Source organism: Fusarium phalaenopsidis (genome assembly GCF_050370095.1).
Source record: "Fusarium phalaenopsidis strain FUZ10S chromosome Unknown contig_32298, whole genome shotgun sequence".
In the NCBI taxonomy this organism is placed as follows: domain Eukaryota; kingdom Fungi; phylum Ascomycota; class Sordariomycetes; order Hypocreales; family Nectriaceae; genus Fusarium; species Fusarium phalaenopsidis.
Window position 1 is genome coordinate 768,934 of NW_028145407.1, and position 25,903 is coordinate 794,836.

The 25,903-nt window shown below is 53.8% G+C and overlaps 7 protein-coding genes across 7 annotated transcripts; all 7 read right to left on the reverse strand.

The window, feature by feature from the left end:
- Positions 1-1,751: 1,751 nt before the first annotated feature.
- On the reverse strand, positions 1,752-3,192 carry LRP88_06823 (TLC domain-containing protein; the record flags this gene model as incomplete). Its single annotated transcript, XM_083243360.1, has 2 exons — positions 1,752-2,897; positions 2,977-3,192. 2 exons carry the CDS (start codon positions 3,190-3,192, stop codon positions 1,752-1,754), a joined length of 1,362 nt encoding a protein of 453 aa, XP_083100584.1.
- A 2,047-nt stretch (positions 3,193-5,239) lies between these two features.
- LRP88_06824 (PalH/RIM21-domain-containing protein) lies at positions 5,240-7,585 on the reverse strand (the record flags this gene model as incomplete). The annotated part of the gene is made up of 1 exon (XM_083243361.1): positions 5,240-7,585. One exon carries the CDS (start codon positions 7,583-7,585, stop codon positions 5,240-5,242), a length of 2,346 nt encoding a protein of 781 aa, XP_083100585.1.
- Positions 7,586-10,376: 2,791 nt separating this feature from the next.
- LRP88_06825 (YjeF-related protein N-terminus-domain-containing protein) lies at positions 10,377-12,631 on the reverse strand (the record flags this gene model as incomplete). Its single annotated transcript, XM_083243362.1, has 3 exons — positions 10,377-11,336; positions 11,409-12,460; positions 12,514-12,631. 3 exons carry the CDS (start codon positions 12,629-12,631, stop codon positions 10,377-10,379), a joined length of 2,130 nt encoding a protein of 709 aa, XP_083100586.1.
- Positions 12,632-13,853: 1,222 nt separating this feature from the next.
- On the reverse strand, positions 13,854-16,454 carry LRP88_06826 (DEAD/DEAH box helicase; the record flags this gene model as incomplete). Its single annotated transcript, XM_083243363.1, has 1 exon — positions 13,854-16,454. One exon carries the CDS (start codon positions 16,452-16,454, stop codon positions 13,854-13,856), a length of 2,601 nt encoding a protein of 866 aa, XP_083100587.1.
- Positions 16,455-17,085: 631 nt separating this feature from the next.
- Positions 17,086-19,713, reverse strand: LRP88_06827 (uncharacterized protein; the record flags this gene model as incomplete). The annotated part of the gene is made up of 1 exon (XM_083243364.1): positions 17,086-19,713. One exon carries the CDS (start codon positions 19,711-19,713, stop codon positions 17,086-17,088), a length of 2,628 nt encoding a protein of 875 aa, XP_083100588.1.
- Positions 19,714-22,606: 2,893 nt separating this feature from the next.
- LRP88_06828 (uncharacterized protein) lies at positions 22,607-23,613 on the reverse strand (the record flags this gene model as incomplete). Its single annotated transcript, XM_083243365.1, has 2 exons — positions 22,607-23,421; positions 23,472-23,613. The coding sequence occupies 2 exons, from the start codon at positions 23,611-23,613 to the stop codon at positions 22,607-22,609; spliced, it is 957 nt and encodes a 318-aa protein (XP_083100589.1).
- Positions 23,614-24,506: 893 nt separating this feature from the next.
- On the reverse strand, positions 24,507-25,783 carry LRP88_06829 (uncharacterized protein; the record flags this gene model as incomplete). The annotated part of the gene is made up of 5 exons (XM_083243366.1): positions 24,507-24,727; positions 24,778-24,900; positions 24,953-25,255; positions 25,307-25,370; positions 25,418-25,783. The coding sequence occupies 5 exons, from the start codon at positions 25,781-25,783 to the stop codon at positions 24,507-24,509; spliced, it is 1,077 nt and encodes a 358-aa protein (XP_083100590.1).
- Between the last annotated feature and the right edge of the window lie 120 nt (positions 25,784-25,903).

Here is a 25,903-nt window from a genome sequence, read left to right on the forward strand (position 1 = left end):
TGACTGAGGCTGTGCACCCGGTCTTCTCCACCACCGCCAGACCCGCCACCCCGGATGCCGGGCTCCACGAAGGGGGGATGGACACAATGGGGCGGCGGACGTGCGGACCATCCAGGGGGTCAAGGGGGACCACCTTCACCGTCTAACCCCTGAAAAGGGATTTCCATTGACGCCATTGCCTATGGAGGTTATTGCTGTACACACGTTGGGGAGAAAGGGGGGGTGGGTTACATCCATGATGGGGGATCTAGGAAGTGAAAAAGTGTCATTTTTTGTGGGATTTCCTCGATACTACATAGAACCTGTATCTTTGTAGAAGCGAGACGCCGGCATTTATACACTTGGTATCTTCTCCGGCGGCGGTATGCGTTGAATGCCGCTTCTTTTCCCTTTGTATCCCGACTTGCCTATGCTTGCATGATGCGTAAAAGGCTTGCAGATTATTACCGCCCGGACTAGACATGTATACTTAATTCTGCCGGTATCTAGACGGACTTTGCTTTTAGCCTTCTTGCTGCATCTAGGGGGGGCGTGTGCAGAAGGTGTGGGAAGCCAGGCTTTTTTTTTTCTTTTTAACTTGGTGGAGAAGATAAGTCATCGGTGATGAGTGGGAAACAAACAAACAAGAAAACAACACATGGCCGCATATCTTATGATGAGATGCATATTCTAGGTACAGTAGTTTGGATACAAGATATATGGGGAGACAAGACGTCGTCCTCGTATCGGCTTACGCGTGCTTCCCAAGTCTGACTTGTGGACGAGCGTTTGACATCTCCACATGACGGTCAGAGGCGTATCCAACGGCTGTCGTAAAGTATCAAGACATAAATAGAAGATGAAGGAAAAAACTGGGGCGTAGCTTTATATACAGCGTGTTGACGCGTACTGCGTCTGTCTCGGAACTTGAGATATAAGCAGCATGATAGATAGGCGTGTGTCTATGTATGCGACTGTTATTAAGCGGAGCAGAACAGATCAAGTAGCGAGCGTAAAGGTAGTAATATTATTAAAGTGTTCGTACAGATGGTGCCAAGCAAGCAAGTATCATGGTACATGAAGATATAGGTGTGAAAAAAATACATGGCCCGAGGGACATGGTGTCGTGCGTTGCTTGCTTGCTTGCTTGCTGCATGCAGGTCATGTCATGAGGCTGCTGGCGTGTATAAGAGGGGGACAAGCTGCTCCCCCCCTGATGACCAGGTCAAGTTCTTTTGGTCTTTGAGACGTCTCGGCCGAGTTTGATCCTTTCCAAGTACATCTCGAGACAAATCCCTTGTTGTGTTCCCCGTCATATCTTGAATATGACTTCACGAGCCGACTTGCCCGAGCCGGTCTCGCATCAGACTGTACCATGCCGTGCCGCACCGCATCACACGGCAACGCACCCCCTTGATTAGTCCGGACTTTCCGGAGTCCCCCGGAACGCCGGCATGCTTATACAAAAGCGAGTGTGGAAGTCCAACCGCTCCAAGTTGAACTCCATTCATTACCCCATCCCAGTCCTGTCCTGTCCCCGATGCTGTCCAAACATTAAAGGGAAGAAATGCAACCATGGCCCCGTTCTCGTTGGCCCTCTTCGCTGTTGGTGGTCATAACATGATGCTGATCCATTAATTCGTCTCGTCCACCCATTCCATTCCTTCTTGTTTCTTTTGGCGCTTCTTTCCATTGAAAAATAAGGGGACGCTACTTCTCAGTAGTTTCCCTCTCACAATGCCTCGACGTATCGTCAAGATGTGTCGAGTTGTCTAGTGCTTTGCGTTACCATTCGAGACGGCCTTGCCGTTGGCGTGACCATTCGCATGACCGTTGGTCTTGGGGGCCGGGGCAGGCACATCTTCCTCTTCACCATCATCCTCACCCTCATCGTCGGATCGGTCATCCTCAAGCTGGTTCTGGCTGACGAAGCGCCAGGCAATGCGAACGATGCAGAACAGCCAGAAGAGGTTGAGGGCCTGGAGGGAAGAGAGCAGAGCGGTGGTGATGACCTGACTCAGGCGGCACTTGTACTGCTGCGTCTCCCAGTTCAGCTCAAAGGGACCGACAGTCTCGAACTCGGTCAGCAGAGACCAGATGATCTTGAGGTTGAGGTAGTGGCGGAGGTAGATCCAGGCCACCATGAAGACGCCAAAGTAAGGACCCACCAAGGGAGAGTCGATATAGTTCAGGGTCTTGGAGGTAGCCAGGAAGAAGTCGCTAATGTCGTGGGTGACATAGACGGCCAGGCCGATGTAAGTGAAGTGGAAGCGGTAGCTGAGGCCGATGAGTCCCAGAGTGACAATGTGATGACCGACAAGCTCCTTGAAATCCTTGCGAGGCTTCTCCATACCCAGGACGAGGACAATGGCCTGCTGAGCCCAGTAGGCAGCCTCAAAGAGGTAGTAGAACTTGACAGGACCTAGATGGGTCTGGTGGGGGAACCCCTCGTACATGCCGCGGGTGTTGAAGTACCACACGGGAGTATGGCTCATGACCCAGAGGCCGAAGGGACCCAAGACACCAAAGTAGATGGCCGTGTACACCTGCTCCATGAAGCGGGCCTTCTTACCACGGCTGAGGTTGTACCAGCGGGCGAGCGGCGAAAGAAGCTCCTGCATAATGAACTCGCGGGTGAAAGACAGTACAATGGTATAGAAGGCGACAAAAGCAATATCCCAGCGACCCTTTCCATACTGAGCGGGTTCGTTGGGGTCGTCCTGAGGCAGCTTGTACGAGAGGAAGATGAAGTGGTGGATAGGGTTTGACTCGGTAGGATTGATGGCGTATCCGGCGAGGAAGCACAGGGTGAGAACAGCCGGGAGGACGAAGGTGTGCTTGATCATGGTCTGGCGAGCTCGAGCAAGGAGACCGCGAGCACGTCGGCGCTTGGAGAGTCGCTTGTGGCCAGACTGAAGCTGCATGTTAGTATACCGAGATGTTTGCGACGAAGTCAATTCCAAGGTCGGAAAGGCTCACCTGGCTGCTCTTGTCAACGGCATCGAGACTGGCACGACTCGAGGCCAATGCCGGGGCACCCGTGTCGCCGCGGATCTCGCCCCCGAGGGCACTGCTCTTGCGCCGCCTCCGCGCGTCGCTGATGGATGCTTCGGTGGCTGTGGTGTTGCTGACGGAGCTGCTGGGTGCGAAGCGACGCTGGTGCAGCTGGTCGTTTGCCGTGTTCAGCAGGGGGAAGGGCTCTGAGCCTGACATGGCTGGTTGTGTGGTGGTGGTCGTCGCCGTCGTTGATGATGCGTGTTTCTCCGTCATGTATTTGCTGAAAGAGTTGAATCTCGACTTTTCTGGGGTTTCGGCTCCCTAAAAAACAAGGGGCGTTGTGGTTCCCTCCTATGCGCCCCTATTTTTTTTTTTCCACCTCCCGCTCCTCTTATTAGTGTCGCCAAGGTGGAGTTTGTCGCGTGTACTGAAGATGGATGCCAAGACTTGTTTGCAGATGGCTCAGGAGCGGCGGACAAGAAGCAAAAGTCGTCTAAGAAGGAGTCGCAGGCGTGGAATTGTCGTGACCCTTTGCCTGGCGGAGAGGAGGTTAAATGTAAGAGCAAGTCCGGATTGTGCGGGAGAGCGGATGTGATGGGATGGGATGTCGCGACGGTTTGTATTAGAGGGAGGGAGATGCGAGGGGAGAGGGATTGGGGATTGGGTGGGTAAGCCGAGGCGGGCAGCAGGTACACAGCAGCGCAGCTGATTGGTCAGCCGGAGTCGGTGGGCTTTCTGGACGAGATGCACAGGGAAAGCGTTGGCGACAGGGTTCAAGCCGAGCTTTTTCTTGATGGCTTGATGCTGATGATGATGTCGTTGCTCGATTGGGTTGTCAAGACCACGGACCGTCGGGTACGGGCGTTTTCTAGACCCCGTCTTTACATCTAATATTCGCTACAGTATAGACTCGGCTTCGGAAAAGGCGGGAAATCGTCCCTTCCTACTAATCAATGCGCTGTGTAGGTATGTAATTACTCCGTACCTTCCCAATGAAACCAACTAAAAAAATCGAGGCAAATAAAAGTTGCACCCAGTGGGACTCTCTAATAAATTGAGATTGACCCGGCCTTGCCCTGTTCGTTGGGTCATTCAGGGTCCAGTCATTAGCGCTCCTACTGCCGAGGCCGCCGCCGCCAGGACCTCTCCTCTATTTCTTTCAGGGGACATGGACATGGAAGTAAAGTGCCAACCGGTGCTCCGCGGGGCCCGGGAGATGGAACAAATGTTTGATCGCGGAAGCCGAGATGAGTACGAAAAATCAGAGCAATTTCTCAACTCAAGCGTTGAGTGTCAAAAAGGTCGAGCGATTCGTCCCTCCTTCACCCCCCTGTCGCTCAACCACCAGCGGTCGATCTGTGGGGTCACATGGCCTCCCGTCCTCCAAAGAAAATCAAGTTTAATCTCCCTAGCTAAAAAAGAGGACATGTGAATGCACCATTTCTTCCCCTTTTGACCAACTCCTTCCCTGCAACTTCTCTGCTCTATTTGGTGTTTTTACTTTCTTTTCCCTTCTTTGCTATCCGGACCTGCCGGATACTCGTGGGTACTCGCGTGGCCGTGTCCTTGGCCGCAGATGACATGTGCGTTCGGGAGTGCCCATGCAGTCAATGTACAAAGACGTCATGCCGAGACTCGTCGTTAAAGGCTACGAATAGTGTGGCTGGGTTATTCTGTCAGCCTTTAATCCACTTCCGCGGATAGGACAGTAAGCACAGCGGACTGAGCTGACATACTGCACACGTCTCATGTCACCGTGTCGACTGACTGACAACAGCAGCCCATGCTTCCCACATACAGTGATATCTTGATACTTGAACACTGCCATCCCTGAACCGCTCTGTCGTCAATGTTCCCCCATATCTTAAAGTGAAATGACTTTCATCACTGTCAGACCACAAATGCGTAAACGTGTATCATGCTGGTGATATTGACGACTACATATGCTATGGCCTACTCGTACATTCGAGGCCATCTGTGCAGATATATACATGTTCCTTTCTGCTGATTTTCCATAACGCCGTATGCCATGACTCAAGGCCCATTCCCCAAGTTTTAGATGCCATATTGACCTCGTATGAACCAAGACAGCAATAATGCCCATCTCCTCCATCTTGTATGTAATATAATAAAGGCATAATGATGCAGCCGCCCTCTGGGTATCTCTCATACGCAAATGCTCCCAAAGCAAACATGCCGGTCTACTGCCAGCCGTACCAACAACGCCTCGCTAGATGCAATAGTAATGACACAAATGCTTCGCTCAAGCCGCTCGCTGCGGGCCAGGCGAGTCCAAATCTTGTCGCCGGTGATCCAGTGATGACCTCTCTGACACCGAGTCGTCGTCGCCAGAGTAGTAGTAGTCATCCTCGTACATCACCCTGGGTTGCACGCCTCGCCATAGCGGCGGATTGGTGGCTGGGATCGGAATCTCGCCCAGTTGGCTTCCCGACAGCGTGCTTCGACTCCTGTCCAACTGTGTCACTTCTCCTGATGCTTCTCGAGACATGCTGCTGTGGCTGTTGCTGCTGCCGCTATTGTTCGCAAGCCCTTCTCTGCTGCTGGACTGTTGCTCTGCCGTATTTAGCTCCTCCTCTTCGAGGACCTGTTGGAGCGCCGCCCCTCTTCGTGGAGGTGCTGGAATAACCGTCACAGGAAGGCTCTCCGTGTTGGGTGCTGACCGCACTCGATCCCGTAGCTTCTCTGCTTGGTTTGCTGCAAAGTCCTCCAGGCGAGCCCTTAAATCCCACCGGCTTGGTACGGTTGTCCTTCCCTCGCGTTCGGGTTCTGCGATATGCTGCGAGTGCTGTGCAACCTCCTGTGGCGGATCCTCGCTCGAATGACGGAAAATCGGGCTGGCAAATGTGAGATTCCGCCAGCCGCCATGAGTCGGGGTATTCGGTGTGTTGGCCTCCAGGTCTGCCGGTTGACGGGCTGCAGGCGAGACAACATGGCCATTCTGTACCGAGGCTGGGGCCTGATTGGGAGGAGTAGGCTCGTCGCTCGCCTGGTGACTCTGAGGGACGCTGTTTTGTCGGCTCAAATCCACCATACTTTGTTGTGGTAAAGGTTCAGGTGTTCGTGTCGTCGCCTCTGACGATGGCGGATATCGTACAGCATAGACTGTACTCGCCGCGCTGGCTGTGTCGGTTCGACTGATGGGCGTGACTGCCGGTGCTGGACGGGTTGGCCAGATCGTGGGCCGTAGGATGTTACCCATGCTCCTCTGTCCTGACTGTTCCGTAGTTTCCTGAGCACCCTCGTTATCCTGCCCACGATATCGGCTGGTAATGGCGGAAACGTTGGCCCATCCATTGGTTGCACCTGAAGATGCTTGCCCTGCACCTCCGCCGCCACCACCACCACCGTTGCCGCCTCCTCCTCCTCCTCCACCTCCTCCCTTTCTTGCCTTTCGATTTCGAAGCCATGGAAATTCGGCCGCATTGATCTCGAGCGTGTCGTCGCCATCGAATACTTCCCGGCCCAGGATACCGTCCTTCTTCTCCTCACGCTCCAGAGCCTCAATTCTTTCCACCCACTCCCATACAACCACACTGGCGGCTGCTGCGCCAACCCACCTCACATAATCTCCCCATCCGGTAAATTCGGGTTGTGAAATATCGAGAATGAAAAAGACGACCGGAATCAAAATCGAAGTGATCGAAATAATGGCGACGAGGGTAATGTTCTTCATAAAGGGGTGGTAGAATGCGTAGCGCTTCTTCATGAGCGCAAAGTAGACAACCCACGCCGCGTATAAGAGTCCCAGTGACAGCTGGAATAGGTAGCTGAGGGCGGGGACGGGATGTACAAAGTTTTTGGGTCGAACGTTGGTGTTGATGCCGTTGTCCGAGTACTGAAAGCTAGTAATTGCGCTGAAAATGACATCAAGGGTGATGAGCGCAAATGCAACCCATTTGATGATGATCTTTTCTCGCTGGCGGGGAAAGAGTCGAATCAAAGTCTGTACTTGAGCAAGCCAGAGGAACGTGTCTGAGACGAGACGGATAACCTTGAGTTCCACGCTGTTCATGACCTCGTCCTGCAGCTGCTTCGCGTTCTGGATCCCCCACGTATACTGATTCTGAGCCACCTGGAATGTGTCCGCAGAGGCGATAGTAAGTGAAACGGCGACAGTCAAAGCAGCCACCTTTTGCAGCCAAGGACGTCCACCAATGCTGACACTGCTGGACGAGCTGTGGGTGAAACCGGATCGCCGGCCGAGGTAGACAACGCCTCCATCGAGAAAGGAGCGAGGGGTGACGAAGAGCATAACGACGAGCATGTAAGCCGTGACGGTGGTCGCGGCGAGGGCGTAACATATCGGAAAAGTTGAGGCGTAAAAGGGATCGCGGAAATCGGAAAACTTGGGGCTGCTCTCGGATGCCTCATGCTGAGTGAGGCTACTCTCATCGCCCGAAGCCTCCACGGCGATCCGGGGGACGAGATTCGCAGCCGGGCAAGGAATCTGGAAGACGGCGGGCTCGATCAAGGGGACGGGGACGCCCTGGGGTCCCAATGTCATGACGCCGGCGGCTGGTAATAGAGTCGTCGTGCACAGCGCCGGCAGCGCCGTGATGGTCGCAGAGACCAGCTGGCTGGCGTCCATGGTTGCGGCTGGCCGGTTATCAAAGGGGCAACACGCAACGGAACGGCCAGCCGCGAGCGACGGGATTCGCGAAACGGTTGGATGTTGAGGATTAAACGGTCGCCATGGGAAAGGAAGAAATCGTTATTCGCGTTTTCAATCGCTTTTCAATTTGTGGTCGCTTGGGAACTCGAATTCGACTTGTCGCGAGGGTATTTCGGTCGGGGGGTCAGACGAGTCTGTTCTCAGTCGCGGTTTGGGAGGGATCGTGGGGCGGGAGAATTAGACGCGGGTCCTCGGGGGGTTCGTGGCGAAGGGATTATTAGGCGATGGTGTCAGAGTGCAGAAGACGCCAAGTCTCACAAGCTGACGACGACGATAGAACCTTGACGAATTTGCGACTTGGGAGCACAGGCGCGTTGGATTGAGAGTCAAAAAGTGCGAAGCCGGGAAGATGGTTAGGTGAGTCGGGTTCCAGGTTTTGGTGGAACGTGCCGCGAACAAGGGACCCGGAAAGACACAAGTCAAAACCAAGCTGGGCTGCTGGGTCTCTCCTGGCACTGTCTGGTGGGGAGGGGCGGCGGCGCGCCGATGGATGGATGGATGGATGGGATGGGATGGAATTAGCGATGGAGATGGGATGGAGGCTGTGAGTCTGGGCGCCGAGAAGTCTTGGCTTCTTTGGAGTCGATCGCGCACCCCTTGGTTGGTCCGCGCGATAAGGGTGAGATGGATCGAGACGTGGCGATCTAGAAGGTTCAGAGAAGCCTTGGGAACGACGTCAATGAAGAATTTCGACGAGATTCGAGGCCGAGAATGTGTGTTATCGGATGTCTTTTTCCTCTTTTTCTCCTTCGTAAAGAATGAGACACAGCCCAAGCTCAGCGCGTGGGAAAACTGGGGAATCGACCTGGTTTTTATTAGGCGGGCACCTTTTTTCTCCAAACGAGCACCTAACGTTACCTAACTTGCTTTAACTTTTAGCCTCGAACTGCGTGCTCTCTCTCAGTTGATTGTGGCATTGGAGAAGCGAGAGGGGCGGAGGGACGTCAGGTTACCTTAAACGGGACGAAGCGACGCACTGTACTGTGTGTGCTATGGAGAGAGACACATGGTACAGTATGAAGAGTGACTGGTTTCTTGAAGAGGACAAGACGTGTCAGATGGTCTTGATCTTTACGCAATCATTCCTGATCATGATTGTCGTCGTGGTGCTATTCCCCTCTACCACAAAATCAACCGTTGCTGGCCGTTTCTGCACAATCTGGGCTGGTGCGCACAAGCTTTCCGGCCCGCCCTACAACGGCCACGCAGGACGGTCTTGGTTCTTGACAGAGTTCAAGATGCGAAAGGCAACCCACTGGAATGCAGCAGCAGAACGAGCCAGGAGGTCGGGAGCCGTCTGGGGCCTCGTGGTCTACACACACTGTGTGTATTCTCGGCTGGGGAAGTGTAACCCCGCCATCCATCACGTCAAAGGAGCAGTGGTGTGAACCCCGGTCGCATGGTTGTTGTCTGTTTTTTTGTGGAGGATGTTGTATTGCTTTGCTTTTTCCATCTCAACCTAATCATATCGCCAGTAGTGAAGACATGTTGCAAGAAACACAGCAATCCCATCTCCCCTCTATTGCTGCATCCTTTCCCTCCCTAGGTAGGTAGGTATCTCCCCCTGCAGGGAACGTGAGTCGATACCCGTGGGAACCTGCAGGACGCTCTAAATCGCAGTCAGGTAAGCCACCGACCCCACACCACTCAGCCACCCGCACTGTGCACCCTGGGGAAGGGATCGGCGATGCTAAATTCTGTTCAAAGGGCTGATTCTAACCATGATTCTCCAGATGACGGGCATTAACTCTATACTAAGGATTTATTATTAGAGAAATCTTTACTTAATTGCCTTGTGATCTACCATGCGAAACCCCAATTCAGCTCTCACCACTGCGCAGATGACACTTACCTAACCAAAGCACCCCAAGTCCGTCATGACACCACAAGGTGCCCAATCTGGTGAAACTCACTTTTTGGCTGAATCTCGTCCGGCCCGCCCGATGAACTTTAAACCACCAACGAATGATCAAGACTTAAGCTGAATATTGGTCTTTTCTTCTATCCTTCTAGACTGTCGGAGCAAGCCCGAACAGGCATGTCGTCAGCGGGTTGTCGGCCATCCATTGCGATAATAGCCTTTTGACATCCATCAGCCCACTGTCGAGTTGGATAGGTACTCGAGGGCAGCTTCAAAGGCCACCTTGAAGGCGTACAATTGTCGAGTCGTCCATCATCATAGAACCTGAATCCTTTGTCCTTCCACGTCACACAACCCTCTTCGTCATTCAATCAAGCTTTCCCACCGCCAAGACTGCGCAGGGGGCCAAACACCCAAGTCTTGGCAAAGCTTAGTTGTCGTCTGTCCCGCATCTTGGCCTTTGCACAACACAACGCTTCTCCAGACTCTCGGGTCCCATTCTCCAACGTCGCATAAACGACGTTACCGTGCATCCGTCAAATATTAACTCTGCAGATCCGGTCCGCGTCATAGCTAGCACCGGAAATACGGCATCGGGACAAGAAGGAGAAACATAAAAGATAAAACTCCTGGGTATTGATTGGTATCTCTCAACCTCATCCATGCATTTACCATGTCCCCAGCCAAAGCCCTCTCGCGCTGGGAACCAAAACCACCAACGCCAAACGTTCGTCCTTTTAGTCATGCAAAAACACAAAAGCCAATAACTGCCGCTTCCCCTCCGATGCTGTTCCATGTTGGCCCCTCATGTCCATCGTGATGCCTCTTGCTTAATTTCCAAACCCTCTATTCCTCCTCATAGTCGGTTTCCTCCTGCTGCCCATCCCGATACTTCATCTCCAACACCCACTTCTCGTCAAAGTCGATACCGCGGCGGATCTTAGTCCCGGCCTTTCGCCAGACTGCGCTGCCTAGCCCAATATCGGCAATGAAAAGGCGCCACTCGTCCTCGTGTGCTGCATTGCTGAGGTATTCAGGGTCATCCTCGCCTGGTGGTGTCACAGCTTCGAGCAAGCCGCGCTTTGGTGCACCCATCGCAACCACGTACCGCGGTTTGACAAAGAGACGACTGCCATCGATGACTGCCACTTTGCCAGTAGTAGGGTCGATGCCTGTCGGCACATCAACGGAAAGGACGAAAGCCTCGTTGCGATTTGCCCATTCCATCAGTTCGTAGACGGTGGCCTGGTCTCCCGTTCGCAGCTCCTCAAATGAGATGGTCAACCCCAGAAGGGCATCGATGATGAGAGCGGTTGACACAGGTGACCCCGACGAAGCATTCTTCCTTAGGTGCTCAAAGAGATCGCTCTTGCTGAGGATCTTACCCCCGAAAGCCCGATATAACTGAATCTGTTGTCGGAGATCCTCGAGCAAGTCCCGCTCACGCTCGATACCAACCAAGCACACCATCACGTTGACGTTCTTATTCCGTAGATGCCTGGCGGCGGCAATCGCTCGGATACCAGATTTGTTGTTGCCAGCCAGTATCACAATGGCCGGGCTGCTCAGCACGGCACTGGCAGATGGATTAGCCCCAGCAAGCCCAAACCGCACCTTGATGGCAGGATCCGACAGCGCCTTGAAGGCCACCTCGGCGATACCCCGTCCTCCGTTCTCTGCCATAAGCTGTTCCGACAGCCCAACTTCGTTCGCGGCAATGTTCTCGAGATTCAGCATCTGCAACGCCGAGACGGTTTCGAGTCGTCTGTGAGAGGGGACGAGGTATAGACCGGGTGGCTGACCTTGCTGTCTCCTGCCGTCAGTACTGCGCGACTCTGGTCGAGAGATGGACAAGCGAGAAAGATGGCTTGAACGTACGCCGGAGTTGACACGGCTCAGTGGGATACCACCAGGCGCTGCAACGGCACTTGCCTTGCGTGACTGTGATCTCCTCGAAGGTCCCGACTTGCTGTCAGCTCTTCGATTGCTCTGGCTGCTCCGTATGTCCCGCGCTGATAGTCTGTCTGCCTCATTCAATCCGTCATCCGCTTCGCTGTTCCAAAAATCCGCGTTCTTGCCAGTTGTTGGTGGCATATCAAGCACATTTTCCGTGTAATGCAGGTTCTTGCCACCCGCTGTCCCAGGCTTTGGTCGGCGGTTGTGAGATACCAGTCGGCTGGCATCGTCGATCTGATCCTCCTTTCTCATCTGGTCAAAGATCGTGCGCTTGTCAAACTTGGCCAGATTATTTTCAAAATCGAAATCGCCCATCTCTTCAGTGACATCCTCAGACGCCCAGCCATTGTCAAACACCCCCTTTCGCCCCTTGCCGTTTCGCTTCAGAGAGTTGAATGGCTGGAAGGACGCCGTACTCTGGAGAATGGGAGTCTGCCTCCAACCCTTGCCTCGGCCACTAGCGGGCGAGCCATCAACAGGCTGACCATCTTCCTCAATGCGCTGGCCCTTTCCTTGCTTAGACTGACGAGAGCGCCGGTTCTTCTTCTTAGTTGATGGGGCATCCCGAGGCCCAACAGACTTGTCATCGGTCAATCCAGGGACTGGCTCAGTGATGGCCAAGTTGCTCACTGAGCCGGACAAGTCATGATCGGGGGTAGGTCGCCCCGGCGTAGAGAGCGTCGCAATGGGTTGAACAGCGTGCAGCTCTGGCCTCCCATCTCCCAGATCAATAAATTTCCCATCCGAGCCTGGGGGCGTCGCCGACGCAGGTGGCCTTGCCAGACTGAGAATCGCAGGGTCGACAAAGGCAGATTGCGATGGCAGTTGCGAAAAGGCAGGTGCGGCGACAGGTTCGGCAGGCGCAGGAGCATCGGTAGCAGGCGCATCGTCCGTCTTGATCTCGGACAGATCAGCAATATTGGCGGCATCGATGTGCATTTGGGGGCGCCATTCCTTGGTCCCTGTGACGAATACTATAATTCCAGTTAGTAGATGCTTCGAAGTAGAGGAATCATGACGCGCTCACCATTCGTCAAGGTGAGGCCGCTGCCCGCCTGGACATCTCTCACTGTCCCCGTGAGTTGACAGTCCGCAGGCTCGCGGAGCACCACCCGCATGTGCAGGCCGATGAATTGGTTTGCCATGTTGGAGTAGTGCGTTGCAAGAGGTTCGTTCCTGAATGCCTTGCTTCCCAATGCGATGACCCTATTATTGGAAAACGGTCAAGCTCTAGACGTCATCAAATTCCCAGACCCCAGGGCACAAAGGCTAAATCAGGGTGGCGCAGTGTCGGGGTTTGCTAGGGTCTCGAGGGGACGGGACGTTGGGTAGCTCTCGGAGAACGTAAATCGGGCTGTCTCAGGGGCGGGAGTGAAGCGAGCGAGCGGTCGAGATGGTCGACCAGGAGACAGTTGACGGATCGAGTTTCTCGGACCGTGGGATGGAGCACAACGAGGGGAGGGGAGGGTCGAAGCGTCCGGTCGTGAGAAGAGCCGTAGAATGTCAGACAGCCAAAGAGTCGAGATATTCGATGGCTACACGGTATCGATTCTGCGCCAAAGGATTTTCCCGTGAGGGCGGTGATCGGATTTTGGGATTGCGATGTTGTGGATGGGGTTTGTGAGGTTCAACGTCCCACGCTCTGTCTGGTAAGCTTGCCCCATGGACAAAAAGTCTAGGAGCTTATCGATAAGCGCGGCTCAACCGCCGCTTCCCCAAAGAACCTGGAAACAATGGTTTGTATGGAACCATGTCCCCAACCTAACATTGGTAATCCGATGGAATTAGGGAAAGTGCTTATAAATCTGATTCTGGCTAGATCTGTCATATTGGTGCGTATAAACAAAAAGTTGATATATGGGCGTGGTTCTGGTTGGAGACCCATTTCGATCATCACCATCATTACCAGTCACAAGGACAACAACCAGGAGATGTTGCCTTCACCACCATAAATCTGCGGGCTCAATGTGCTGTGTGAAGCCCATTACATACGTAAAAGTCTTGGTTGCCCATGTTTTTGTGTTGCTTCAGGCTCCAATTACCAACAGCAACCATCACCAAGCGCAGACAGCGTCGCAGGAACGGGCTGGAACTTCTCAACATGACAAGCAACCCTCAACACCCCATTCGTCCAAGTCTGAAATGTTCATCGTCATATTGACTTCATGAAGCTCGGATACTCCGAGATTAGATAGATATCTACTTGCCGTCGGCTTGATCGTCTATCACGATCTCCTTGCCCTGGCAACCTAACGCCTAATCCCATCATGGCTCGCTTCTATTAGAAAAGGAACCCTTCCTATCATACAGTGTTTCCGACAACTAAATCAACATGTGCGGGGAGGTCCTGAATGCGCCCAACAATGCTCAATAACCATACGACGCCATCGCCTCTTCCTCATCGTCCAGCTCCACCACCTGGCGTGCTGCCTTCTTGGGGGGTGCGGCCCCGAGTCGGTTCGAGACAAAGTCAGTGATAGACTGTGGCTTTTTCCCAATTGCATCCTCAGCACTGTACAGCTGATTGTAGAATTGGATGACTCGAGGGTGAGCCATGACCTTGGACTTTTCGAAACCCAGCACCTGCAGACCCTCCTGGGTCGTTGCTCGACTGAGAGCAACATAGGCCTGACCCTTCTCAAAGACGCGACCAAGGTTGACCTTGACTCGCTCCAGAGTCTGGCCCTGTGCCTTGTGAATTGACAAAGCCCACGCCAGGATCAGGGGAAGTTGTGTGCGTTTTGCCTGCACCTCTCCATTCGGTAGCTCGACCTTCCACTCTTCAGGTTGGCAGAGAATCACCCGTGATGTGCCGTTAGTTGCCATGAACTGCACTACTGGGAACTTCACTCCACTCGAGTTTGTGTCAGCCTCGCGACTGAATGACTTGAGAAGCTTCCTTCGGGCCTTAGCCATAGGATCATCGTCATCGAACTCGTCGACCGACGTCATGTCGAACGTCTTTTCATCAGAGAATCCGATGACCTTGCCAAGTGAGCCGTTGACCAGCGACTCATCCAAGTTCTTGATCAGCATCACCTGCGCGTTGATCTTCAGATCAATGCTCTTGGGCGCCATCATGTTCATCAACAGCTTGTCCCGGATCTCTTCTTTGCCAATGTCCATGGCATCATACCGCCGTACCGTGCCAGGGAGTTCTCTCAGTCGCCTTTCGTTGGATCCCTCAACTTCATTTCGAGTAGAGAACAGCTCTGCAGTGCCCACGCCATCGTCGAAGTTAAGTGGCCTTGACAAAGATTTGAAAGCGCGTACCGTATCTTCGCTGATTCTGCCCAGACGCATCTCGTTGAGCATATTGGCAAACGTTGGATCCCGTTGTCGGAAGACTTGTGTGAGTCCAATGGTGTGATCAATCGAGGTTGTCCAAGTGGATGCATCAAAGGCAAACTTTGTCTCACGCTTCCCTCCGTCAGGAACAGGTGGAAGTTGGAAAAAGTCACCTGTGATGATGAGTTGGATGCCACCCCATGGCCTGCCATTGTTGCGGATCGTTCTCCCAATCTGAGACAACTTGTCAAACAACTCTCCATCCACCATTGAAACTTCATCAATGATTAGGCATTTCGTTCTCAACCAACGATTCTTGGCCTTCTGGTTCCGTCGGATCTTCTTGACCAGAGTCGGAACATCTTCCTTGCCAAGGCCAATGCCTGAGAAGCTGTGGAGTGTGATACCACCAATGTTACACGCGGCAAGTCCAGTTGAGGCAGTAACGGCGACTCGCTCAGGGTCTTTGGCATACTTCTTCTTCAGTTCAGTGATGATGGCTCTCATCAACACAGACTTTCCTGTTCCGGCAGCACCGGTGAAGAAGACGCTCTGGTTATTGTTGACAACGAGATCCAATACGTGTCTCTGTTCCTCACTGAGAGAAATGGCAAAGTTGCCCTTGGCCTTGGAATGCGAAGTGGTGATTTCCTGAACTTCGTCCATAGACAAATCGTTGTTTGCCGTAGGCTGTTCTTGTTGACGCTGGTTTCGGAAGTGTTTCTTCTGCTCCTTGACGGCACTAGCAGTAGGGTTCCAGAACTCCTTCCGTTTGTTGGCCGGAGTCTTGGTAACATGGTCCTCTTCATCCTCCTCAGGTTCTTGCTGTTTGAAATGTGCAGGGAGAACCCTCTTCTTCGCCTTCTTCGGAGCGGGGACGTCGACCAAATCCTTATCGCCAGACGACTCGCGTTTTAGGGATCCATTTGTTGTGGTAGAGGTCACAGATGTGGTCCGCGTCGGTGGCAGAAAGTGAGATACAGGAGACGAAGACCAGTCGATGGGTTTCGAGGCTTGTGATGTCGGTGGAGGGGGCATGTTCTCGTTGGAGGTTTTGGAAGGAGTTGCTGTTGGGAGCACCGGCAAAGCTGAAGGGGCCTTAAAGTCCAGATCCAACTCGTCATCATCGCTAAAGTCGTTCTCGCAGAAGAAGACCCCTGCTTTGGAGTTGGCCACGGCATCCGCCTCGGTGAGATCGATAACGTCGGGATCTTGCTGGAACGAATTCGATCCTCCGTATAGCGAGGCCAATGAGCCTCCGGCAGCGCTGGCCGCCAGTCTCGTCACTGTAGGCTGGTTCATGTTGGTGGATCGACTATCGAAAGGCTTCGGGAAAGGTTGAGCGGTCCTCGCCGACACAGCGGCAGCATTTGGCTTCTTGAGTTGCTGGCGAATGTCGCCATTGTGCTTAGTAGGGCTGCTTGGAGGGAAGAACGACTTGGCCGATTGGCTCCTCTGGGGAGGGCCGTTGGCCTCGTACTTGTCGCTAGCCCTGGCTAACATGGATTCGAAGACGGGAGAGGATGAAGGGCGGGAGGTGTGAACATGAGCCAGCTGCTGCACAGCTTGGAGAAGAGAGCCACGTGCCAGCGAGGATCGTATGGGCAGGCCGGTAATGCCCACCGTCATAAACCGAGCAGGACAGGGACTGGGAATTGCGGTCGGTGGTGACTCGACCAGGAGAAGAGAGGAGATGGGGTGGAAGAAGGATTGCAAATGGAAGAGAAGGAAAGAACAGGGCGAAGCCCAGGATGAACAAGCCTGCACTAGAGCCTCAGATGAACAAAAGGGCCATCAAGTGCAAAGCTTCAAAATTGTCATATTTTGGCTGCAGTGATGCAGGGCGCGTCGGAGCTCTTAAAGTCGGTGCAACGACTGGCCCAGGTTCACTGCGTTTTGACGCGTTCCAGGCGCGACAGCTGCAGCCCCTCATGAGGCTGATGTCGCTTAGTCACGTGCACCAATCGCCCCCACACGATTGCTGCCTGTTTGATGGGTCATGGCAGTTGAGATCAGGGGTAGCATTGGTGGCATTGATTGCAAAGGTGGTCTTCATAATTCGTCAAGTGCCTCTAGGTAACTATTGTTCATCCTGATCTGGGTAGTCATTTTGTTCCTCGCTTTCCCTTATCCAGTTGAAATCAGACCCAAACTCCACGTTGTAATCATGATCATAATCATCCCGAGGCTCGCTGCCACTCTGCATCTGACAAAAGAAGAAAAGAAAAAGAAGGCACGTTCTGTTCCATGACAGCTGCCATGATAGAATCTCATCAAAAATCTGCATCGCCAACCTTATTTTGTTTCCTTGTCAATCCCTCCTAAAAAAGTCCCTGTCCCGAAGAGGACGAAGTCGATCAAAGTCGGCGCTTCGTCGCATGTACTCTCTGGCATCGCCTTCTCGCCAGCGGGAATCTCGGCTGCCATACGAGGAGTCATCTCCTAGAAATTCAAAGATTCTCGACCTGAGCCCACGGCGATGTCGGAAACCCCTATCTCCGAGATCCCTAAGGCGGTCGTTGTCCCAACGGATCTCTCGCTCACGGATGTCATCCTCTCGTCGCGCCCTTTCCAGACGATTCTCCAGACGGGAATTCTCATAGTCCGCGTAGATCTCTCTTTTTGCCTCGGGGACAGAGACAAGACGGGGAGCGAGATTCCGCTGGATAACTCGAGGAGACGACATGCTCTCTCTCCGTGGGATCCATCCCTCGTCTTCCCTATAGAAGTCGCCTCTCGCCGACTTGCTTTCCTCTTTTCGCTGGTGAGGTGACTCTCTACGTCGATGAGAGGGCTCTCGGCGGCGTCGTGGTGACTCCCCGCGATGGTATGACGACTCCCCTCGGCGCTGCGGTGACTCCCTACGGCGGTGCGAGGACTCTCCGCGACGTGAAGGCGAGTTGAAACGGGCACGTGGCCGAGAGACATGTCGAGAAGAACGTTCTTCATCTGACTCTCGCTTGCTGCGACGAGACTCTCTAACATCTTCATGTCGATCCTTGCGGGCCCGAGTCGAGCTCTGATCCCGGCTACGTCGCCTTGAACCTGAATCAGAGCTGACGGACGAGGGCCTTGTGCCTTCGCTCTCATCCGCTGAGAAGCAGTCGTCGGATGCCATCGAGTCTCGGGAGCTCCGGTCTGACTCCTCGTAGGTCTTGGACTTTCGACGTTTGTCATTGATAGTGGTGGTAACAATGATATGGTCCTCCGCAGCTGCTGGGGAACCAGGGGCGTTCACCTGAGCCCCGACAGGAGGCTTCTGAAGCTTTATCTGGCCATTGGGCGGCGGACGCATTCCTGGTGGGCCAACACCAGGCTTCTGGGGAGCTGCGTGCGGATCAAATGGTGGCCGGACTTGAGGATTTGCCATCCTCCCCGGGCTAACTCCTGGTGCATGTGCTGGTGGTGGCGCTCGTCCCGCGGCGTTGGGCGGAGGAACGGCAGCTTGAGGGTTTGGTACTGGACCAGGCCTCGGACCAGCTGGCGGAGGTCCTCGAGGTACAGCAGCAGCATTTGGATTAGTCGGCATGTTGGGAGGAGGTCCTCGTGGCCCTGGAGCAGTGTTTGGGTTGGCTGGCATGTTTGGGGGTGCTCGAGGCGCCGGAGCAGCATTTGGATTGACGGGGAAATTTCCTGGGCCAGGCCTTGGGGGAGCAACACCAGGTCGAGGTGGTGCTGGTGTTGTTCCTGGCGCCATGTTGCCAGGGTTCTTTGGATGTGCCGGATTAAACTGCTTTGCTGGCGTGGCATCCTCGTCGTCGGACTCATCAACAGACTCATCATCAGACTCTCCGACAAAGTCCGGCTGAGGTTGCTTTGGCTGGGCTCTTGACGGTGGGCGGTTAAGCCCTTCCCGCATACCGGGCTTGCCCGGCATTGCCGGCTGAGGCTGGCCTCTCATATTTGGGTTCATGGGTGGTCCTACAGGGTTGACTGGAGCTGTAGGGGCCGCATGATTTGGAGGTGGGTGATGGGGAGCAGGGGCAGAGCGAGTGGGTGGTGATGGGTGATGAGGAGCAGGAGGCGACCGAGCTTGTGGTGATGAGGGATGAGAGGCAGGAGTAGAATAGATAGGTGCTGGATGGGGAGCAACAGGAGGATAGCCCGTTGTACCTGGGCGGATGTGGACTGTTGGCACCGGTGGCATCTCACGCCTCGCCTTCCGCTGGTTCTCCTCTTGAAGCATCCTCAAGCCGTTCTCACCCTTAGCAGGAGTCCGCTTGAGGTAAATGATGATGGCCTGTCTCTCCTTTCGAGGAGATCTGCTTCTGCTGGAGTGCTTCCTGGACTTTTTGCTGTGGTGATGCCTGTGGCTCCTCCTCCGTCTGCCAACCGAGACAGACCGGTCATCCAGTCTTCGATATTGGGACTCGAACTGGGCCAAGGTGAATATGTACCGAGGATCAATTTCTCGTCTGGCAAAGTCATCCAGAACAAGCTCGATCTGGCGTTGGATGATGACATCCTTGGCTCTCTTCTTTTCATAGACTGGTTTCGTCTCCTTGACGAGCTGGGCAACCCTGCGCCTGGCCTCTTCTTGCGGGTAGTCAGTCTGAACGAACTGATGAACCCTGTCCCATGAAGGCTTCAGGGGATATCCTTCAGCGTCAACATCGTTGGGGTTGCGGGCCCTCTCGAGGCGGATGACATGGAATGTCGAGAGGAGCTCCCGGGCATCAGCCTCTGTGAGGCGTTCATGCCGAAGATCTGAGATGGGGACGGCATCTCTTGGACGCAGGTCCCGAGGGACTGCGCCTGGGGGTGGGGAAGGGGGACTAGGATAGCTCGAGGGAAAGCTTGACGACGAACTGGCATAGGATGAAGAAGAGTGGCGGGAGGGGGCCTGGTGGAAGGGAGCAGGGCCCCTGGCTCCCTGAGGCATGGGAGCACCCTGCGGAGGTGCTTGAGGCATGGCTCTGGCAGGGTAGTGCCTGGACATGGTTGAAGGTGTTTGTGATTGTCGATCGACAGAGTTGTGGATTTTCGTGCCCAGTTTGGGAGTTGAAAGATGAGGCGACGACGGGCAAATATATCTGCCTCGAAGTGTAGGCAGAAGTGAATTGAGAAAGTATCAAGTTGGTATGGAATGTATCGGTAACTGGGAGCTTCGCCACGCTCGGAAGAAAGTGAGGCGGTCGATATATTGCGAGTTGGTGTGAACTAGTATTGAGATGGAGGGCAGACTCTTGAAGGGCAAAGCAAATATGGTGAGGGGTAGAGCTCAGCCCGGTAAGGTCTTGTGAGCAGCTGATTGCAGTTTGTATAGCAAAGATGGAAGGACTGTGGTTGTTGTGGTTGTCGTTGTGAGTGATGCTGTCTTTCGAGCTTGAGATTGAAGGAGAATCGGCTTCTATTTAACATGCAAATGCTCCTCTCTTTACGAGACATGAAGAGCCTGATTGTTTCTACCCAATCCTCAACTGACAGCAGACACAATTCGTTCAATTCGTTCAGACGGCAGAGCACCTGCACGTCAAACGAATGGTATCGCCATGTTTGAAGCGAACCGTGGTATCGAGGGTGAGGTATGGTTCGCCTCTGCGACTTAACGAGGCAACCAGGCCAACAGCGGCAGCAAAGTTTCTTACCACCCTCCTGATTGATACGGCTGCCCAGCCGCAACAGCCGCCGGGGAAAGGTTTGCAGGTTCACCTCGCCCGGCCGAAGAAGCAGCCGCATGCTCTGCAGATCGAGGTGGTGGGCAGGTTTGCCCGCCGAGACGACATCCCATTGGAACGGGCCTCGCATCAGGTGATTGCGCGGGCGCTCCTCGATTCAGATACCGAAGACGCGGTAGAGTTTCTCAAGACTAATTAGAGTCGATCGGACAGTATCACCGATGGGCCTGTCTATGCTGCTGTCCGCCGCGAGAACTGCCCATTGAGTGCTCGGCACTTCCGACACCTTCTGCCGTGTATTGCACACACACACACCGCGATCCTTCGCTGAAGCAGTGCATATCCATTTCGGCAGGTGAGTCTGACGCGGCGGTGAATGATCAACTGGAGATCCTATGCGCTGCGTAACGAGGGATGCTCCGACGAGGCAACGCTGGCGAGTTGGCGGACGAGCTGTCATGCCATTGCCGGGCAACCAAGAGAGAAGATTAGGCGTTGATGCTGCCGAATGTCTCTCTCTGATGTTGTGTCACGACTAGGAGAAAAACATGGCGGTTGCCACCATAGCCATGTAGGACTATAGGTATATCGGGAGTCCACGAAGGCCCGTTATAGGGCGGACGAATATCATTGTCCAGACAACAGCGTCCGGTCAAGCATGAAGGCCCAATGGCGATTAGTTGACGACGGAAATAGAAGCGGCGGGAGAGGCGGGTATGCATGTAATTGCCGGAGGCATCATGAATGAGTTGTGCTGTACTGGCTGTGCTGGTGTTGATGTTGACAGGAGGCGAGAGAAAAGCGACCTGCCTCCCGCCTGCCTGTTGACGGAGGGACCGTGCATACGTACTTGCCAACGTGGGCAGGGCAGGCGTTCATCGGGGAAGCACTTCCCACAATCTGGATCGTCCACTGAGAAACATGTCGACCCTGCCTCTTCCTGATTCCATCGCATCGCGAAAAAGTGCACATCTTGGGTATCGCAACTTGACAGCTGAGCCGGGCCAAGAGCTGAATTCGCCCGCCCATCATACGCCCGATGCCTATTGCCTGCTTAACACGACGATGCTACAGCCATTCACAAGCCTGCGTCACCACAACATGGCCCCGGGGAGGATTTATGCTGGTTAAGTGACCCAGTCAGCAGACACGCCCGACGATGCTGGTGCAGCAGAGGGAGAGAAAAAAAAACTTGGTTGACGCCATTATGTCGAGCATAATGCAAGGTCTGATTCATATCTCGTTTACTTGGTGGCTTGGGTCAGCACGCGTCTTCCCATACGCCCAGCCGATGACAGAATGAATGAAAGCAAGGCGAAAGTGTAGATGCACATGTTGCAACCCATGGACACACGAGGCAAGCTCATCAACGGTCCCGGCTTTCCAGAACCGGGTCCATCCGCGACACTGACTCAGACATAGCCGCCTGCTATCGGAGAGGGAGGGATGGTTGCACCTATCTATCACGTATTATCTCCCCCTCGACGCGAAGACGAGGCGATCATCAAACACACACCACACCAGGCAAAAGTGCAGCGTCAACTTTCACCGGGCGACCGACTGGTTGCCTTGTTTGGTTGCCTTGTGAGGGGTTCCCAGAGCTTTGTAAGCTCCCATCATCAGGGAGGGTTGGAGGGCTGGGGGTTCAGACAAGGCAGAGGACTTGGCGGGGTGTGAGGCTGGTTGCCTTGCCTCTTTTTCGTTGTACTCAATCGTGATGGTTGCGATGTGAGTGTCACTTGGGAGCCGTCTCGAGATGGGATACTATGGCATGCCCGGCAACTGAGCGTCCAGCCTCCCCTCGGCTTGTTCGAGCATTCGGCGAGGGCATCGTGTTTTTAATGGCTTTACCAACACAATAACTCATTGTTGCCCAGTTGATGATTGCACAGCCCTGTATTTCAAGCCTCATGTCGAATATGCTTCACCCCAGTCAACGAGGCGAACTGGCATTTGCCTTGTCGTCACTGCCTCTCGAAATCTACAAGGATAGTGTATAACTAAAGCGAGTCTTGTTGCCCCTAACTCCATTTTTTCAATAGTCTGATATCTAGCAATCTATAAGAAACCCATCCTTACGCTGAAAAGTGTACGGCTTGTGGTTGTTGACCGACTCAAGTCATACATCCCTCGTACTGTTGCAACCCAAGAGAATATCCAGCAACCAAACCCTCACCAACATGACAAACGTGCGCTAACAAGTCCTTTAAAACTTCAGAACCCCATCGGACGAGGTATCCCGACCTGCATCTGTTGCTCCTTGGTCGGGTTGCTAGCCCAGAAACTCTTCATCCACTCCCAGAACTTGCTCACCATGGACTTGAAGCCCTCCCACAGCCACGAGAACAGGCTATCCATCCAGCCGAGTACAACGTCCCACGGGATGAAGTAGACGGCCGCCGCTATCCCCGCCCCGACGAGCACTGCGCCCCCGGACGCTTCCATCGAGGCCTTCATGCCACCGCAGCCCAACTTGACCGATGACCCTGTCCATGATTGGTAGTGAATGTAGGCGCCCGCGGCCGTCACATTCATCGAGACTGCGAGCTTGGCTCCTCCGCCGAGGACGCCCAGGATCAACGAGATAGCCGATTTCCACTTTTGCCACCAGTTGCCCTCCATCGGTATGCTCTGGAGGCCCTCAAAGTACCTCCGCAGGGTATCCTTGTCAGCGTTGTTGGCCGTGAACGAGCTGTCCGTCGGCGACCACAAGCTACTTCTCCGCGGATCGACTTTGATGGCCATGCCCGGACCGAACCAAAGCTCCTTGTCGCCCTGGCCGTCCCACTCGTCGAATCGAATACCTCGGTACGTCGACCAGCCGGTTACAAAGTTGTTGAGGTCGGCGTTTTCACCGTAGCCGCAACGGTACAGCTCGAGCTTGCGGACTCGCTTCTCGATGTGCATGTTGAGGTCATCCACCAGACAGCTGACTATGATCTTGATCTTGCGGCACTTGATGATGTTTGTGATGTGCTCGATCCAGGCTTGCAGGTGGTCCAGACAAGTGACGGTGACAGCGGATCGTTCTATTGCAGTCAGTATCATCCTATAATTCAAGCTGAAGAGAGCGGCCTACCCTTGGCTTTGCCAATGAGCTTACGACTTGAAGGTTGACTCTGATTGTACTTTTCAAGAAGACCCTCGACACTTCTTGCTCGAACAACAGCAAGTATGTGTTCATCCGTCGAACCCCTTTTCCTCTCGATGCTCTTCATCATGTTTCTAATCTCAGCCCGAGAACTATCTGATCGGGCATGCCTGCTTCTGTGGGAGGAGGCTTCAGAGATGGTCATTTCGTCGCCCATAATGTCTGATCTTCTATGCCTGATCTGGCGAGAGGATGTCTCGGAGATGTCGCTCATGGCTGGTAAGGTTGTGGAGCGCGTGGTACGCTTCGTGGTGTGACTATGTACCACCAAGACTTGAGTATGAGACTGGCCCTATTCCCGACGAGATTCGGTCTTGGGCAGAATTCAGGTAATAATAAGTTGGAGTGCCTGCCAAGAGACTGAATCAAAGTAGGCTTTTGGTATATGTGCCCAATTCAATGACTCATTAGGCACAGCGAGAGACGATATAAAACAGCAGGGAATCAATAGCCCTTGCAATCATATGCAAAGCATTAAGCCGTCAAAACGTTTCTAGAGAAGGTTAGCAGATGGGCATTTCACAGCAATGTGGGTATACAGGCGCGTACCTCTAGAAAAATGCAATCCTTTCCTTGACAGGTTTAAAACTCCACAAGGAGCAGAAGCGACTGCTCTCGTTTCGACCTTGTCTCATGGCCTGAATTATTCGGCATTCCAGGAACGCGCGCGCTCTCGCTTCACCGCCAGTCAAGACAAGCGTAATTACCGTTTTACGCGGGGAATCAGAATGGCCCACGTCGACGGGATGGACCCAGCGGACTATTCCTAATACGACGGAGTTTGCATTCATCAGCGAATTGGAGTTGTTGTTGGTTGAGCTGAATTTGTGTTGGGCACCAGGTGTCGTGCAACTATTGACGGCTGCTGTGCGAGGGTCTATTTTAAGGCGACTTTTACCCAGCTAGTAACTAACTAACTTTTGTGCACATACTATGCGAGGATAGGAGTTAGTTTAATCGAGACTAGTAAACTCCAATCGAAGTTGGCCCTTCCCACATCGACACCAAGATCTGTCTATCTCCCTCCCAGGGCTCCCTCCCGTGAGAGACCTGAAAGTTGTCGACAAAGAGGATGTCGCCTTCTTCGAGAACAACATGGATCTCTTCCTTGTCAATGACATCGATCAGCTTGTCGAGATATTCTCGGGGAATTGGCGTGTCGTCGCCGTAGACACAGGGTAGGTCTGGTCTTTGTTAGTTGATGAACAGAGTCAAGGGTAGAGGGAAAACTCACAAGTCATGCCGTCTCGTCCAATGTAGGGCGGATCTAGGGCGCCAATATCCCTAGTAATACCATGTCTTCCGACAAGTCCGTTGAACCATACTGGTCTACCACTCGAAGGCGCCCTTCGAAGACCTGCACACATAATCAGCACTCAACCTCAACCAACAACACAAAAACAACTCACCAGGGATATGCTGCGTCAGCTCAAGACTCCCATCCTCATTCCACTTGAAATCATCCGTCAGCCTTCGAACCTGCCTCTCCACCTTGGCCCTCCTCGTCGCCTCATCGTCACCTGGCGTGAGCTCTTGTCCAAAGCTAAACTTGCCCGCCCAGTTGAACGAATTGACCTTGCTCTCCTTCCCAGGCGCCCGGAACACCATCTTCATGCCTAGGCCGCGCTTGTTGATCTCTTCCACCAGCTCTGGGATCTCGGCCTTGACCTTTTCGTAGACGTTGGCGCTGTGGGCTATGGGGGAGGCGCCTCCTGTAAAGTAATGTTAGTGGTGGGATTGGGTGAGTTGAACTTTGTAGTTACCCTTGGGTGCTTTTTTTGCGCAGTAGAAATGGATGTTGGAAGGGAACCGGGTGTATCGTGAATACTGAGTCGTGTTAGTTGCAGAGCAACTCAACCACAGCTATCACAGACCTCATTGTGCTGGTAGAACCGAGTCAAGGGAGATCCCTCGTTAGCAGTCCAAATATTCTTGGCGACCTGAGTTCTCTTCCCAGCCAAACCAATCTGCTCAAACGGATGATATCCCCTCGCCTCCTCGGCAGCGCAAACGAGATCTGAGAAAGTCTTGGCCGACGCATTTCCAAAGCCACGGATCAGCACCGCGCCGTGACGATCCAAAAGCTCCTGCAACCTCCCAGACTCTGAAAGCTCGCGTAGGGCATTGGCAGACTCGGCGACGGGGGGAGCATCGCCTTGGGCCAGGAGGCCGCATGGCAGGGCGTTACCATGGTATATCCGGGCACCGGGTACATCGAAAGGTGTCAAGTCAACCGTCATGATGCTGACTTTCCAGAAATGGGAATCGATCCTGATGACGTGATGCTGGGGGTCATATAAAAGAACCAAGCTTATGTCTATGCTTCTCCCGACGGGGATTTCGGATAGTCGACGCCGTGA